The following is a 15,540-nucleotide window of genomic DNA, read 5'->3' on the forward strand; positions in this document are numbered from 1 at the left end:
CCTTTCTGGAGGAGCTAGGAACAGACTGAGGAAGAGCTCTGCCTGGGAGTTGGGTGCCAGGGTCCCGTTCAGAATTTGCCTGTAACTTGCAGTAGGACCTTGTGCCTGGGCCTCCCCTACATGGAGGGAACCGGGGGGAGACAGTATAACTGACAGGGTTTCCAGTCTAGTCTTATTTCTGTGAGGCACTGAGCATCGTCTGTACGGAAGGGGGAGGGGCAGGCAGAATCTCCAATACCTGGGGACCTGGCAGCCCCGGTGGCTGTCCTCACAGAGCTTTAGATCCAGAGAAGGTGGCAGACTCATCCCCAGACAGTGAAAACCCAAAGTGGGCAGGGCTGGGAAGGAGAATATGGAGAAATCTCATCTGGAGTTTGTTTACTTAGGTTTCCAGTGCCCGTGTTGACTGCTGTGCTGTCCCCTCACTCCCCACCCCCGTCCTGGGAATTCTGATGGACATCAGGAGTGACACTTCCTTCTTGACTTTCCTACTAAAATGACACTACTATCAACCTTAGATTAAATAAACCCCTCATCAAAAGGATTAGAAGGAAATATGATGTAACAACTTAGATTAGATGAAATGGACAAATTCCCAGAAACACATCAAATACCAAAACAGACTGAAGAAGAAATAGAAAATCTGAATAGATCTATAACACATAAAAAGATAAAATCACGAATCAGTAACCCACAACAAAGAATTGCCCAGAACCAGATGGCTTCATGAGCCAATGTCATTAAATATATAAAGAATAATAACCACTAATCCTCTCCAAACTCTTCCAAAAATAGGAGGGAACACTTCCTAACTCACCCTACTAGGCCACTAGTCCCCTGACGCCAAAGTCAGACAAAACATCACAAGAGGAGAAAAGTACAGATCGACAGACTTGAGAATATAGAGGCAAAAATCCTCAGCAATATACTAGTAAGCCACTATGATGAACAATCCAGGGAGGGGAGGGGATAGCTTGGTGGTAGAGTGCGTGCTTTGCATGCACAAGATCCTGGGTTCAATCCCCAGTACCTCCATTAAATAAATAAATAAACTTAATTACCTCCACCACCCCCCCAAAAAAAATCCAGAGAGATATTTGAAAAAAATTTCCTTTACATCAAAGAGAGCAAAGTACCTAAGAATAAATTTAACAGAAGGTCCAAGACTTGGGCACTGAAAAGTACAAAATATTGCTGAAGGAAATTAAACAAGACCTAAATAAATGGGAAGACATTTGTTTGTGCATTGGAAGACAGTATTTTTAGGATGGCAATACTCTCCAAAGCAATCTACAGTTTCAATGTAATTCCTTTTGAAATCCAAGCAGGCTTTTTTTTTTCCTTCTTTCAGAAATGTAAAAGCTTATTCTAAATTCATGTGGAATTGCTAAGGATCTTGAATAACTAAACTAACCTTGAAAGGAAGAACAAGTTTGAAGAGTCACACTTGCTGATTTCAAAGTTGCTACAAAGCTACAGTAATCAAAACAATGTGGTTCTGGCATAAGGATAGACATAATAATCCATAAAATGGAATTGAGAGCCCAGAAATAGTCCCTAATATCTATAAGCAATTAATTTTTAACAGAGGTATCTTTAATTTAATAAAGACAGAGAGACCATTCATTGTGCAAAGACTCATCTTCATCATGTGGTGATGATTGAAATGGATACCCAAGGCATAAGGATGAAGGTGAACCTCTACCTCACATAATACACAAAAATGAACTCAAAGTGGATGAAAAGCCTAAATACAAGAGTTAAAACTATAAAAGTCTTAGGAGAAAACATAGAGCTAAATGTTCATGACCTTGGATTTGGCATGGTTTCTTAAATATGACACCAAAGGCACTGAGGCAAAAATAAAACAAAACAAAGAAACACCAACCCAGGATACATTGGACTTTATCAAATTTTAAAACATTGTGTATCAAAGGATACAATTAATAAAGTGATGGGGGAAGGTATAGCTCAGTGGTAGAGTGCATACTTAGCATGTACAAGGTCCTGGGTTCAATCCCCAGTACCTCCATTTAAAGAAATTAATTAAAAAATGAAAGAAATAAAGTGAAAGACAACCCAGAAGACATTGCAAATCATATATCGAATATGGATATACTATCCAGAATATATAAAGAATTCAATAACCCAAATGAAACAACCGTTTTTAAACTGGCCAAGGACTTTAACAGATATTTCTCCATCGTTATCCTTAGAGAGTGTAAATCAAAACCACTAGGAATCACCGCTTCACACCACTGGAATAGTGAAAAGATTTTTAAGCAATCAAAAAAAAAAAAAAACAAACCAAGAGTTAGGACATGGAGAAATTGCAACTCTTGTTCATTCTTAGTGGGAATAAACTGATGCAGCCACTGTGAATACTAGTTTGTCTGTCCCTTAGTAAATTAAACAGAATTATCATGTGAACAAGCAATTCACTTGTGGGTTGTAAAGAGGTGTTCAAACAAAAGCTTGTACACAAACATTCATATTAGTATTGGTTGTAATAGCCAAAAGGCGGGAACTTCCCTAGTGTCCTGAAATTGATGAATGGATAAACAACACATGACATATCCATATAATGCAATATTATTTGTCATACAAAGAATGAAGTACTGATACATGCTATACCATGGATAAACCTTGAAAATATTTTGCCTAGTGAAAGAAGTCAGACAGAAAACATCACATATTATATCATTCTAACTATTTAAAAAATACAAAGCAGTTATATACGTTGAGACAGAAAGCTGATTAGTGGTTCCCAGGAAATGGGAGGAGAGTGGAAAGGCAGTGATTGCTAAATCGGTATGGGGTTTTCTTTCGAGGTGATAAAAATATTCTGGAACTAGATAGTGGTGGTGGTTGCACAACAGCGAGAATGTACAAAATTCCAATGAATTATATACTTTTTAGTGGTTAAAATCTTAAATTTTATATTACGTGTATTTTAACACACACAAAAGAGTTAAGTAAAAACATTTCAAATGGGGGTGAGAGTGGGAAGAGCAGAAAGAACTGTCCACACCGATGGTGCTGACCAGTTCAATCAATTTGAATATTTCTATTGTCACATGATACTTCCCCTGAGTATATTCACTTCATAGTATGATTCTGTTTCCCACCTGCTTGCATGGCATGGAGGCTGGTCTAGTGTAATGAAATTTAAGCCCTTAATCTATTTGGTCCCTGAAACAACTCCTTCCCTTTCATTGATGATCCAAAACCACAAGAACCTGGCTCTTGAGTAACTTCCTTAACAGCAAAGCCACAGAGAGCTGTGACAAGTGCTCGGCAGAAGATGTCCAAGGTGCTGCTGGGATACAGTGTGGTTGCTGACCTCATTTTCAGGGTTCGTGGGTGTTTCTGGAGGGTGACATTTAAAGGGAAAGCTGAGGAGTGAATAGAATGCACATGAAGAAAGTGGAGAGAGGGTCAGACAAGACCCATTGTGCATAAATCCTGAAACAGGTGAATGTGGGGGACACAGACATTGAAGTCGAAGCACAGAAAGAGGAACAAAAACGATGAAGCCTGAAAAAAAAAAATGATGAAGCCTGCAGCTGGGGACATGAGAGTCAAGCCACGAGAGACATTTTGGGTTGTAACAAGGAACTGTGATAAGTCAAGGGCAATGAGGAATCATGAAGGGTGTGCAGGACACTTGGCATCATTCCCATGCACTAAGGACCTCCTTGTCTGAATGAGCTGGGAAGCTTCAGACTGCCTTTCCCACTTGGCCTTACATCCAGGGCTGATTGTGGATGCATTTGAACTTCTGGGTAACACAGCCATGGAGTCACAAGGTGTTTTGGCAGGAGCAAAACCATGAGTCCATGCAACAGCTTTGAGGTGTCAGGAGGCCACTGAACAGAAACAATGGCATCTAGATCCTGGATCACAGCTCAGGAGTGCTGTCCCTGGCACCACTCATGGAGACACAGTCTACAGCCTGTTCCTCTAGCTAACTCTGACATCTAGGCTCTTAATTCACCATATCACATGGAGGATCCAACCAAGGCTGGGTCAAATCTGATCACCCATTCTCTCATCACTTGAAGTCACTCTGCAGGGAGAAGGGATCCTTTTCTGTAATCCCAGGGATGTGGCTGGTGCAAAGTAGTGACAGTCTCCCCCTCAGCCAGCAGAGGAGGAGCCTTCTGGCTCTGGGGAGCCCCACCCCAACTCCTGCATACCTGACATTCTCTCTGTATACCTGAAAGTCCACCACATTCCTGCCTGTTTCCTGGGAGGGGCTGAGGCCTGATGGAAAAAAATACCCTGATACTGCCAGGAGGGAGACTTAGTCTATTTCTGGGGCAAAGAGGAAGCCAGTGGGGAATCCGGTGAGGGCAGAAACTGACAACATTCCCCTCTATCACATCCAAGAGCCCAGCTCTGCCAGCCCCAACAAGGACACATGGGAATGCCAACCTGGGTCTTGCTCAGGGTTGTCTGTGAGCAGAATCTGCCTGTCCTTCCTAGATGGGCGGAGCCAGGGTGTTCGGAGGCCCCTGGGCTGGGGTTCAGGAGACCTGGGTTCTAGACCAGCCTGAGTCACTGACCAGCAGTAGGACCTCGGGTCAGCATCTTGCTTGGATTCAGGGAGCAGAATGAGAGAACACAACAAATAGCCCTTTGAAGTCAGGATCCTACACTTATTGCCAAGAGAGCTAGAACCTTCTTTAGCCATAAGCAGAGGCAGCTCCCAACACCTAATCATGGCTTCAACCAGCAGAGGCCAGGTCCTTCCTCACAGATCTGGGCTCTCGTGCAGAAGACAGAGCTGTCCCCAGACAGTGAGGTCCCCTAGTGGGTACAAGATGATGAAGGTTTCTGGAAGGCTGGTGGGGGGACTGGACAAGGCTTTGTGTAAGGGGGGTGGTATTAGGTCTACTTGTTTATTTATTTAGAGGAGGTACTGCGGATTAAACCCAGGACCTAGTGAGGGCTAAGCATGTGCTCTACCACTGAGCTATACCTCCCCATCCCAAAGGCTTTTTTTGATACCTTGAGAAGGGGCCGAGGCAGGATGTGATCCCAGGGCGATCTCACCCCAGAGTCTCAATGCTGTTGCATTAGTGGCTCTCGGTGTCTACAGATCTCAGAACCAGCACTGCCCTCCCATCAGCAGATCCTCCCGGGACCCCTCCCCATCCTGATCTCCCTCTACTCTCCCACTCTTTAGTGACTCAGCTCCCTTGAGACACGAGGCTCCAGGCTTAGGAGGACAGTCTGGGCTCATCCCTCTTCAGAGACAGAATCCCAATCCTGCCCTTGAGAATGAGCTTTCCTCCCTCCCCTGGCATCTACTGCATCCCAGATTTTGGCAAAGGCAACCAGCGCTGGGTCTCGTTCTGCCTGGAGCCATCCCACAAAGTGAATGGAATCAAGGTCTTGAGCGACAGGCCCCAAACTGCAAAACATGACGGAGTAGCTAAATTGGTAGCGCTTAGCAAAGAAAGAATCCACCCTTGCCTCGAGCCTCCTCCATTCATGAGTTTCTTAACCAATAGGCTGCAACTTTCTGTGAAAAAATAAATATTACATCGATTCCGAATCCTTGAAGCCAGGTTTCAGTATAATATTTAATAAGATTCTGTGCAGCACACTCTAATCCATTGCCCAATCTTTTCCCTTTTGTCTTTCTTCTTTTTCGTTTTTTTAATGGAGGTACTGCGGATTGAACCCAGGGCCTAATGCATGCTAAGCATATGCTCTACCACTGAGCTATTACCCTCCCCTCATCTATATTTTTCAATTAAAAAATTATAGCCCTTCTGACCAACTCAAGTGGTTATCTAACCTACTAAAAGGTTGCAATCCACAGTTTGAAAGCACCGCTCTACTCCACAGGCTGCAGGAGATGGGAGGCCAGAAACTGGTTGGTGGCGGGAGTGGATATGTGGGGCTGGAAGGGGAGCATACCTCTGCTTCCATGGGAGAAAGAAAACATTTAGGAGCTCGGGTAATTGCACAGATATTTCTGCTATAGCAGGATCTTCCCTGGGCTCTGAACTCAGGTCTCAGCCTTCCTGTCCACCCTCCTCACAGCAGCCAGATCCTGGGATATTTGTAGACACAAATCTGAACGTCTTCCTTCTGTGCTCAGGGTCTGGCCATGGTACCCAGTGCACTGAGGATAACATCCTGAGTCCTCCCGGGGGCTCACAAGGCGCTGACCCTGCCCCCTCCCACTCCTCTACCCTCTCTGGGCTCAGCCTTCCTAAAATACTCACAGTTCTAGTTCATCCTTGAAATCTTAGCTCACATACCCCCTCTTCCAGGAAGCCCTCCTAGAACTCCCAAGGCGTGTGATCACCCCCTGATCCGGGCTCCCACATCCCCTGGGTTTCCTCTACCCAAATCTGACCTCTCTGAACCATCATGAGCTAAGAATGGTCTATAGCCCCCTACAGTGGGACCAGACCTGCCACTGAGTCATCACTGTGTCTCCAGCAACCTCAGCACAGGGCCAGGCACACCACTCATCCTCAGCGAATCTTTACTTTCAGGCTCTTAAATGTGTCTGTCGTCTCTTTTAGATCAAAAACCAACGGGTCAACAGGCAGTGATCATCACCATTTGACAGGGAAGGAAACTGAGGCTCAGAGAGGAAAAGTCACTTTCTACACAGGAGACCTGGCGTGTGAGCATCAGTGTCCACCCCACGACTACCCCCTAGAGCTGGGCCTGTGAGGACAGCTCTGCCTTCACCTGAGAGACATCAGACTTGCCTTGGGACAACCCTTGGAGCTGACCTGGATATCTCCCTGAATCCTCCATCACTGCTGGGTTGGGGCACTGATGCGGTTCCTGCCTCATCATGAGGCTCCATTCCTGCCTCACCAGGTCACTCACGTAGCTTCTGCCAGGTATGCGGAGCATGTCAAGGAGGAGCCCGAGTCTATGCTCCAGATGGAGGGGAGTCTGGAAGAACAGTGTTGGAGGCTTTACTGTGGAAGCAGAGACACAGAAGGCAGGGATTTTCCAAATGCAGGAAAGGGGTGTCGAGGGGCAAACTCCTACAAATGTGACAGGTCACCTTTCCAAGCTCTGGAGAGAACCTTGACCTTGCTGGGTTACAGTCTGGGGTCATCCGCTCCACCAAGCGATGGACTCCTGCAGGATATGGAAGAGGGACCTCCTAGTCCTCACTGCACAGGGTGACATGGACCCACAGAACTCACCCCACAGCATTCCCCAGGTAAGTGAATCCTTTATCTTCTGACCCCAAGACAGCTCTTCCCAGAAGAAATTACACATTCATCTCCCACTCAATATGCATGCGAAGGGTCAACGCCTTTGAGAATCTACTGAGGGTGCTGGAATTTCTCCCACAGACAAGGAGCATTGATAGCGACATTGACTACAACCCAAACTCATCCTTTACTTTCCCATTGTCTTTCTCTCCCTCTCTCTCAGAAACTCCTTGAAAACTGTGACTTTGGAATGTCCCACTCACCACTCTGTCACCTGCGCCTGAATTTAGCATAAGGTGCTAAGTGGATTATTCAGGTGCTTCTGAATAAATGACCATTAATGAAGAGACTGACGGGAGGAGAGTGTGAGTCCTGGGGGTCCTCTAGGGCCTTTTCCATGTTTCCGTTTCATGAGCCACCCCAGCATCCTCCTGAGGCATTTCCGCTTTTTCCCAACCTTGTTCAATCTGGTATTTTCAAAAGTGCAAAGAAGAGTCTCTTTTTGCCTAAATACCATGAGCTGCGGTGGGGAGCGGTTCCTATGTTGGGGGCCCTAGCCTGAAGCTGTGAGTTCAGGGAGCTGACAGCCCCCCACCCCCCGGTCGGATGTAAGAAGTCAGCAATCAGCACAAGTGTGGAAAATACTGAGTCATGGGGACTTCATGTTGGACAGTGACAGACTCCACATCTGAAACCTGCTCCTGCCCCAAGGGCACGGCATGTCTCTGCCGGCCAGGCAGGAAGGTGGGAGGGCTGACATCAGAGCCCTTCGCTGGGGAATAAAAGCACCTGCTGGGATCTGCCAAACCTCCACTGACTCCACTGCAGCCAACTCAGAGCCATGACTCCACGATGCTGCATCCTGGGTAAGGAGGACCCGACTCCGATTCTCTTGGAGCCTATCTCCAATCTCAGCTACAACCCCATCCTTGCCTCAACCCAATCTTCCCCCTCAGCCTCAAGCCAGACGGGTGACTCCATCCCAGCTGTACCCTTTCCATGTCCCCAAGATCAGCCCCATCCACATCCCTGACTCAGTTCCCAAACTCATGCCCAAGTATCCCAAGTTCCCACTCCAAACCCAGTCTTCTACATTTTCATATTGGTCACTTACGTAACACGATACCAGTGTCAGCTCAGTCCCCTTTAGAGCCTGACTCCACCTGAGCCTCCTCCTCTAAACTCTTCCCTCCCTGGAAACACCTACATTCCTCAGAACTCTAAACCCACTTCTTCTAAGAGTCCTGCCTGTATCCCCTCAACTTCCACAGACCCGTAATCCCCAGATGCTGAACACAGGTCTGCCCCTAACTGTCTCCTGAGCCTCAATCGGGACAAACGATCCCTCGGACCCTTCCCTTCCTTCCCAAGACTGGGCTCCCTGGGTGGACCAGTGGCTGCCCCATCAGCCCCGCCTCATCCCTTTCTTCTCCCACAGCTGTATCAGCCGCTCTCTGCATCCTCTTGTTCCTCTGCTCACACGGAGCCCCAGGTGAGCCCAGGAGGGACATAGACCCTTGGGGGTGAGGGTGCAGCTCCCAGAAGATCCCAGCCTAGGACTTGCCTGCCCTGCTGCCTGGCCCACACCAGCTCTCTTTTCTACAGTGTCCCCCACAGACACTCATCTGATGCTGTGCCAGCCACACAGGAGATGTGGGGACCAGTTCTATGACCCCTTGCAGCACTGTTGCTATGATGATGCTGTGGTACCCTTGGGCAGGACCCGAAAGTGTGGCAACTGCACATTCAGGGTCTGCTTCGAGCAGTGCTGCCCATGGTCAGTTAGGAGGCCCCAGGAATCCTTCGTGGTGAAGGTGAAAGGTCAAAACTGTTACTTGGCCCCATCCTCAGATGATAGGATTTGTCGCAGGTAAGGTTCTGGTCCTTCCAAGGGATGAGGGGGTGCAGGAGAGCAGGGAGTGTCTGGATGCCTGTTCTATGACTCAACCCCCCCAGCACTTTTCTCCGTGTCCTTCTGTCCCTGTCCACCCACTCTATTCAATCTACTTCTCTCTTTTTCTCTGCTTGTTTCTTTCTCCTTTCATTTTTATTTCTCTCGCATCCTCTTTGTTGTCCTTCTTATGTGTTCCTTTTCCACTCTTCTGCCTCGATTGTTCATCTCCCCTTTTCTGTCCATCACTCTCTGGCTCACTCTCTGTCTCTCTCTTCAGTGTCAGCTGACCAGAGATCAGGGGACCAGAAGACGGCTAGATTCTGCTTCCTGAATGAGCCTGGAGAGAAGGACGTGATATTGCCTTAGATCTGGGGTGTGGCGTGGATATCTGGGGACAGGAGACACTCAGGCTCCACCCTTCCTCCTCATTCTTTCTCCTCTTTAACACTCAGCCTGAATCTGCCCTGAGTAAGGTGACCAGTCCCCTTCCTATGAACCTGGACAATTGTGAGAGATTATTCTACTGTTGGAGATGCTGAGGGCCATGACATCTCACAATTACCCCTGTGGCCAGTGTCATCAGACAATCCCTAGGCTGGCACTGGGGACCCTTCGTGAGATATTTCATCCTTTCCGGCATTTTCTCCACCAGGTGCAAAACACAAGGCACTTTATAAATTTTGCAGCTTTACATATCCTGTCATGGTGGGAGCCTGAAGCGTTGGGAATGGTCTTACCCCTTGGACATGAGTCCTTCCTCTGGTTTCCAAGAGTGCAAGGTCTGCCTGCTTTTCCCAGAGATAAACAAATTTCAAGATACCACGACCTCCTGGTTTCACTGAATAAAAGTCTCATCTCAATCACAAGGCTCAGGTTTCTCGCATTGACCTCGACAGGGTGTGGCACAAGGTGGGGAACCGACCCACAGGGAGGGAGGGGCCTGACTCCCCTCCCAGGAGGGCGGTTGGGCCAGCGCGCCCCCTGGCGGGCAAAGGGCTCAGGGCAGGTTGGGGCGGCTCTGAGCGCTAACGGTGGGAGAGGGGGAGGGAGGGGCGGGGGGGAAGCGTCGGCACTGCAGAGAGAAGTCTTTTCTCCTGAAAATCCAAGCCCAGGGCTGGACTTTCCACCAGCCAGTACACTGTGATGTGAGGGGTTGAGACTCTCACACAGGAAGAACTTACTTGTCTCCAAAATTATTTCCTTGGAATAAATCAAAATTTGTCAGCATTATGACTGGAAACAGACAGATTGGACTTGGTATCCCCACAAAGCAGAAGAAAAGGTCCAAGCAGACAATCTGTAAGACTCTTACCTTCCTACTTTTGTCAGCTCTGGTCAGTTGTTACCAAGTCCAAGCTCATACTGCTCACCACACAGCAGGCCAGCAAATTGAGGGACGAGTTGTTGGGGCAAGGAATAGTGACTTTATTCAGAAAACCAGTGGACCAAGAAGATGGTGAACTAACGCCCCCAGAGAACCATCTGGCCTGAGTTAGAATTCAGGCTTCTTTTATACTAAAAGGGAAGGGAGTAAAGGCAAACATTTCCTGTTTCCCGTCAGCCTCTGGAGGGGAGGTGTTAATTTCTTCCTTCCCGCAGCCCTTCACAGGGGGGGCCTGGTCAGGATGTCTCCTGTGAGCTAAACAAAGCTATTTTAGCTTAATGCTCATTACCTGGGAGGCAGGGTTCCCAGGGATGGGCCATTACATATAATTTAAGCTTGTAGGCAACATTCCTTTAGTGATTAACAAGCAATAGAACACAAAGTTTAAAGTAAAAGAAACAGATCCAATATGGAGTCAGATTTGTTCTTCCCTGTTACACTCTCAGAACTGATCTGCTGTCACCCTCCAGCTGCTAACACTGGTGCTTCCAGCACCTACAACGTGGAAGCCCAATCTCAGGACAAAAGGACAGAACACTTTGGAAAGTGAATCTCTGCATATCTGTCTGCTTTGTTCATTTGCGCGTTCCTTTGGAGGACACACTCCCTCAACGCACGCATACAAACACACAGACACACACACACACACACACACACGAGACACAAGCCCAACCCCCGGTTCTGTAGTCAGAGGAGCAGGCAGAAAGTCCCGGGAGCAGCCAGTTTCTCTACCATGTCTGCATCTCAGGAGACAGGGGTCAAGTTTGACTCCACCGCTAAAGGGTCCTCCAACTTTGACTTTCCAGGTAACAGGCCAGTCTCCCCCAGCATCTCACTCTCTCCTGCCAGCATCACAAGGCCAGGAGAGGATGCTTCACCTCACACTTACTGGGGACTTCCCTCACCCCAGGCCAAACCAGCCTCACCTCCACCGCAAAACTTCACATTTCCCATGCAGATCACACAGGGCAGTCACCTGACTCAGCGAACTCAACTCCAACTTCTTCCTACGAGGTGGCTTCAGAGTCACCTGACTTAACAGCCATATACAGTATGTTTGCACCGTTGTTGCCCAGTCATCAAAGAGAGCCCTCAGATCTCCCGTGTGTCCCAGCTACGCCCCAAACATCCCAAGATTTCTCACAGTGTCCGCTCGTCCCACCCAGGAAACCGCTCTCAGCCCACAGATCTCAGGGCTTTACTCCCCCACCCTTCCTGTTTATCCAGCAGTGACTCCTCGATATTTTCCAGTGTTCGCATACTCACCTAATTTCACATGCAAAGATTCCCAGAGCATCACCCCCGCTCTCCCTTAATACGTTACCCTAAGCCTTGGCCAAGGGATGGGCCAACAGGAGCCTCCGTCTTGTCTGTTTCTCCATGGCACCGGCCACAGTCACGCACCTCCCTGCAGAAGAGACCCTTTTGCATCCCGCTGTCACACACACCGTTGCCCTTCGACTTGCTATTGTTACCCACTTGCTCTCAGAAGAGAACCTTCTCATGGTCAGCTTTACCACCCCTCTGCCGCCGTTCAGTGGGAACCCTCCCCCCTACTCCCAGTTCAAGTCCCAGACCCCCGGAGAGGGACCCCCAGCTTGCCTGGGTCCTTATGGGTGACACTGCAGCTGATGGTGACCATTCCTTCAACCCCTTCCCCCACCCCTGGTGGACTCATGTCCCTGCTGGACTCATCCCCTAGCTTCTAGAGGGACCTCCTTCTGGAAGGACACAAGCTGATTCTTTATTTACATCACCCTATTTCATCCCTTCTCAATAATATATTATTTAATTTCCAGGCAATTATGGAGTTTCTCATTTTCCATTTGTCATTGATTTATTGCTTAATTCTTTTGTGGTCAGAGAATATATTATCAATGACTTTGATCTCTGGAAATGTGTTCAGGATTTCTAGCATAAGGTTGACTTTGGTAAGAATTCACGGGTATTTGAAAAGAAAGGATTTTCTTGTTAGAGGTGCGCTATTCTGTCAATATCAATTAGGTCATGTTTTTAATTATGTTTTTTATCATCTTTTAATATCCTTTCTAATTATTTCTGCTTGTTCTCTCTGCTATTGAGAGGTAAAGCTTCCCACTATGATAGTAGGTTTATCTTTTTCTCCCTTTAATTCTTTCATTTTTTGTTTTACTTCCAATGCTAATATTTAAATTATGTCACTTGGAAAGATGGAGTTGGGCTTTTTTTCCCCAACCCAGTTTGATGATATATATATATATATGACTGGGACACTGTGCTGTACATGAGAGATTGACACATTGTAATTGTTCTTCAATAAAATAAATCAATAAATAATAAACCTAGTTTGATAATCTTACCCTTGAGCTTTCAGTACCTAGTATAATTACCACAAACTTAGTGGATTAAAATAACAGAAATTGATTCTCTCATAGTTCTGGAGGTCAGAGGTCTGAAATCAAGGTGTCTGCAGAGCCATGCTCTCTCTGGAAGCTTTAGGGGAGAATCTGTTCTTGCCTTTTCCAGTTTCTGGTGGATGCTGGTGTCTTTGAGTTAGAGCCCCAAACCCTGCCTCTGTCTACGCATCACCCAGTTTTCTGTCTGTGGTCAAATATCCCTCTGCTTCCCTCTTAGAAGGATACACGTGATTGTATTTACCAGCTGGATTATCCGGGATAATCTCCCCATCTCAAAATCCTTAATAGACTCCATCTGCAAAGACCCTTTTAGGGGTTGTAGTTTTGCCATATAAAATAACATTCACAGGTCCCAGGGACTAGGACATGGATATCTTTGGGGGGGGCCATTTTTCAACCTACCACAGCAATTATATTAGACAGCCTTTCAAAGATGCTGTAAATACAACAGTCCTAATCAAATAGGAAGTTGAAAGAAAAAATAACAAAAATCATTCGAATGTCTGGAGTGTCCAAGGGCAGAAGAATTTGGTAAGAGGGCTGACCTTAGACGAGGTTAGTCCCAGTGGCTCAGCAATGTTATCACAGACGTGATTTTTTCGGCATCTTTGCTGCCTTCTGAAGTGTGGACCACACAAATTGTGCCTTCCCTCAGGGTTGAAAACTGCCTTGCAGAAGTTTCCATGGTTACAGGCATCCTCTAAGCTTGTCTGCTATCTCCCACTCTCTCTCCCTCTCTGATCCCCAGAATGAGCTCTCAAAAATACAAGGTGTTCTGGAGGACAATATGGAGTTTCCTTAAAAAAAACTAAAAATCGGCTTACCATGTGATACAGCAATTCCACTCCTGGGCATCTATCCAGAGTAAAACATAATACAAAAAGACACCTGCACCCCAAAGTTCATAGCAGTAATATTTACAATAGCCAAGACATGGAAACAACCCAAATGTCCATCAACAGATGATTGGATAAAGAAGATGTGCCATACATACACACATATATATATAGGAATACTAGTCAGCCATAAAAAAGAATACAATAATGCCATTTGCAGCAACATGAATGGACCTGGAGATTGCCATTCTAAAAGAAGTAAGCTGGAAAGAGAAAGGCCAATGCCATATGATATCACTTACATGCGGATTCTAACAAAAAGGGACACAAACAAACAACTACAAAACAGAAACAGACTCACAGACATAAAGAACAAACTCATGGTTACCAGGGGGTAAAGGGGGTGGGAAGGGATAAATTGGGAATTCAAAAATCGCACCTCTTGGGCAGGGATGGAAATTTTCACTGTCTTGATTGTGGTAGTAGTTTCATTGGAGTATACATCTATCAAAATTCATCAAAGTGTACATCTGAAATGCATGTTAATTTACTGTACAGGAACCATACCACAATAAAAGTGTTAAAAATGAAATACAAAATGGCTCAAATCTGAAGAATAAAGTGTTCAATAAAAATATTGGATTAACTTCAAGTCAATCATTGGTGTTCTATTCCTAAATAAAAATGTCAGATGATGAGATACTTATCTGAAAATTAAAAAAAAAAAACCAAGGTGTTGTACATCATCCCCATCCTTATATGCTCTTCCGTGGCTCCCTAGTGCCCATGCATGAAGTCCAGATCTCATTGTACCAGACAAGTCTCAGCATAGCCTGATACTGCTGATGTGGCTCCCTATACATTCTGGTCTTTTACAACCCGGAAACATCCACCTTCTTATAGTTCTACAACATCACCTTGCCTTTGTTCACTCTGTTCCTCTCTCTCTGCACCCTGGCTAATTGTGTCTATAGACTCAGATCTGAGGGACAAAATTGTTGTGTGATCTTCTACATCACCATAAAACCCAGTAACTCTTGGCTCTTAGTTCTTCATCATTGTGGTTGCCACTGCTGTTATTAGCAGCAAACCACTCCCTGGGAGAGTCAGGGCCTAAAGATATATCACAGCACAGGACCCTTGCACGCTAAGACGCCCACCTGCAACTCCACGGTTAGGGAGAAAGCGAGCAGAGACGCCTGTGATCAGATGGTGATGGCGCGCCCTCTGGCGGTAAAAAAGAGGGAACCGCGGAAAAAAATGCTGCATCTTCTCCCCTGCGCCAGTGATACACAGCATGAAAGACAGGAAACTATGGCTTTATAAGCTCCACAAACTATAATTTAACATGATAGTAGAAACAACAATGTCATTAGCAAAGATTTAAACCAAAATTCTCCTGAACCAAACCATTTTCTTAGTATTTCCCCTAAATTGGGGAGAGGATTGCCCAGAGCAGAAATTTGACTCTTTGTGGGTCATAAGATGAGTTAACAAATATCATGGCCAAATGGTTAGATCAGTGGAAAAGTGGTAGAAACCTGCGTGCAGATTGACAGATTGGCAGGAGCTGTTTCCAAGCCTGCCTGTAAGTGACCTTGGGCCCATGGGAAACCAATTGCGCATCTCCCTAACCAACCCGGGGAAATCCAACATCACAACTTGTTCCATAAATCCACTGGGTCCTATTAGGAGCTACCTAATATTCAATATCTAATAAAAGGTAGAATAGATAAACAAGATTATATTGTATAGCACAGGGAAATATACACAAGATCTTATGGTAGCTCACAGAGAAAAAAATGTGACAATGAATATGTATATG

At 46.2% G+C, this 15,540-nt stretch overlaps 1 protein-coding gene across 1 annotated transcript; it reads left to right on the forward strand.

Moving 5' to 3' along the window:
• The first annotated feature begins 8,030 nt into the window (after positions 1-8,030).
• On the forward strand, positions 8,031-9,914 carry LOC116282279 (insulin growth factor-like family member 1). The gene is made up of 4 exons (XM_031682103.2): positions 8,031-8,071; positions 8,644-8,697; positions 8,811-9,075; positions 9,377-9,914. Exons 1-4 carry the CDS (start codon positions 8,047-8,049, stop codon positions 9,384-9,386), a joined length of 354 nt encoding a protein of 117 aa, XP_031537963.2. The 5' UTR covers positions 8,031-8,046; the 3' UTR covers positions 9,387-9,914.
• Positions 9,915-15,540: the final 5,626 nt, after the last annotated feature.

This window comes from Vicugna pacos, chromosome 9 (genome assembly GCF_048564905.1).
Source record: "Vicugna pacos chromosome 9, VicPac4, whole genome shotgun sequence".
NCBI classification, from domain to species: Eukaryota; Metazoa; Chordata; class Mammalia; order Artiodactyla; family Camelidae; genus Vicugna; species Vicugna pacos.

Bases quoted from the DNA above. Each gene is read 5' to 3' on its own strand.
- LOC116282279 (XM_031682103.2), top strand. From the start codon at position 8,047: ATGACTCCACGATGCTGCATCCTGG. The intron at 8,072-8,643 runs GTAAGGAGGACC...CTTCTCCCACAG, and splicing joins TCCACGATGCTGCATCCTGG to CTGTATCAGCCGCTCTCTGC. The intron at 8,698-8,810 runs GTGAGCCCAGGA...TCTTTTCTACAG, and splicing joins CTGCTCACACGGAGCCCCAG to TGTCCCCCACAGACACTCAT.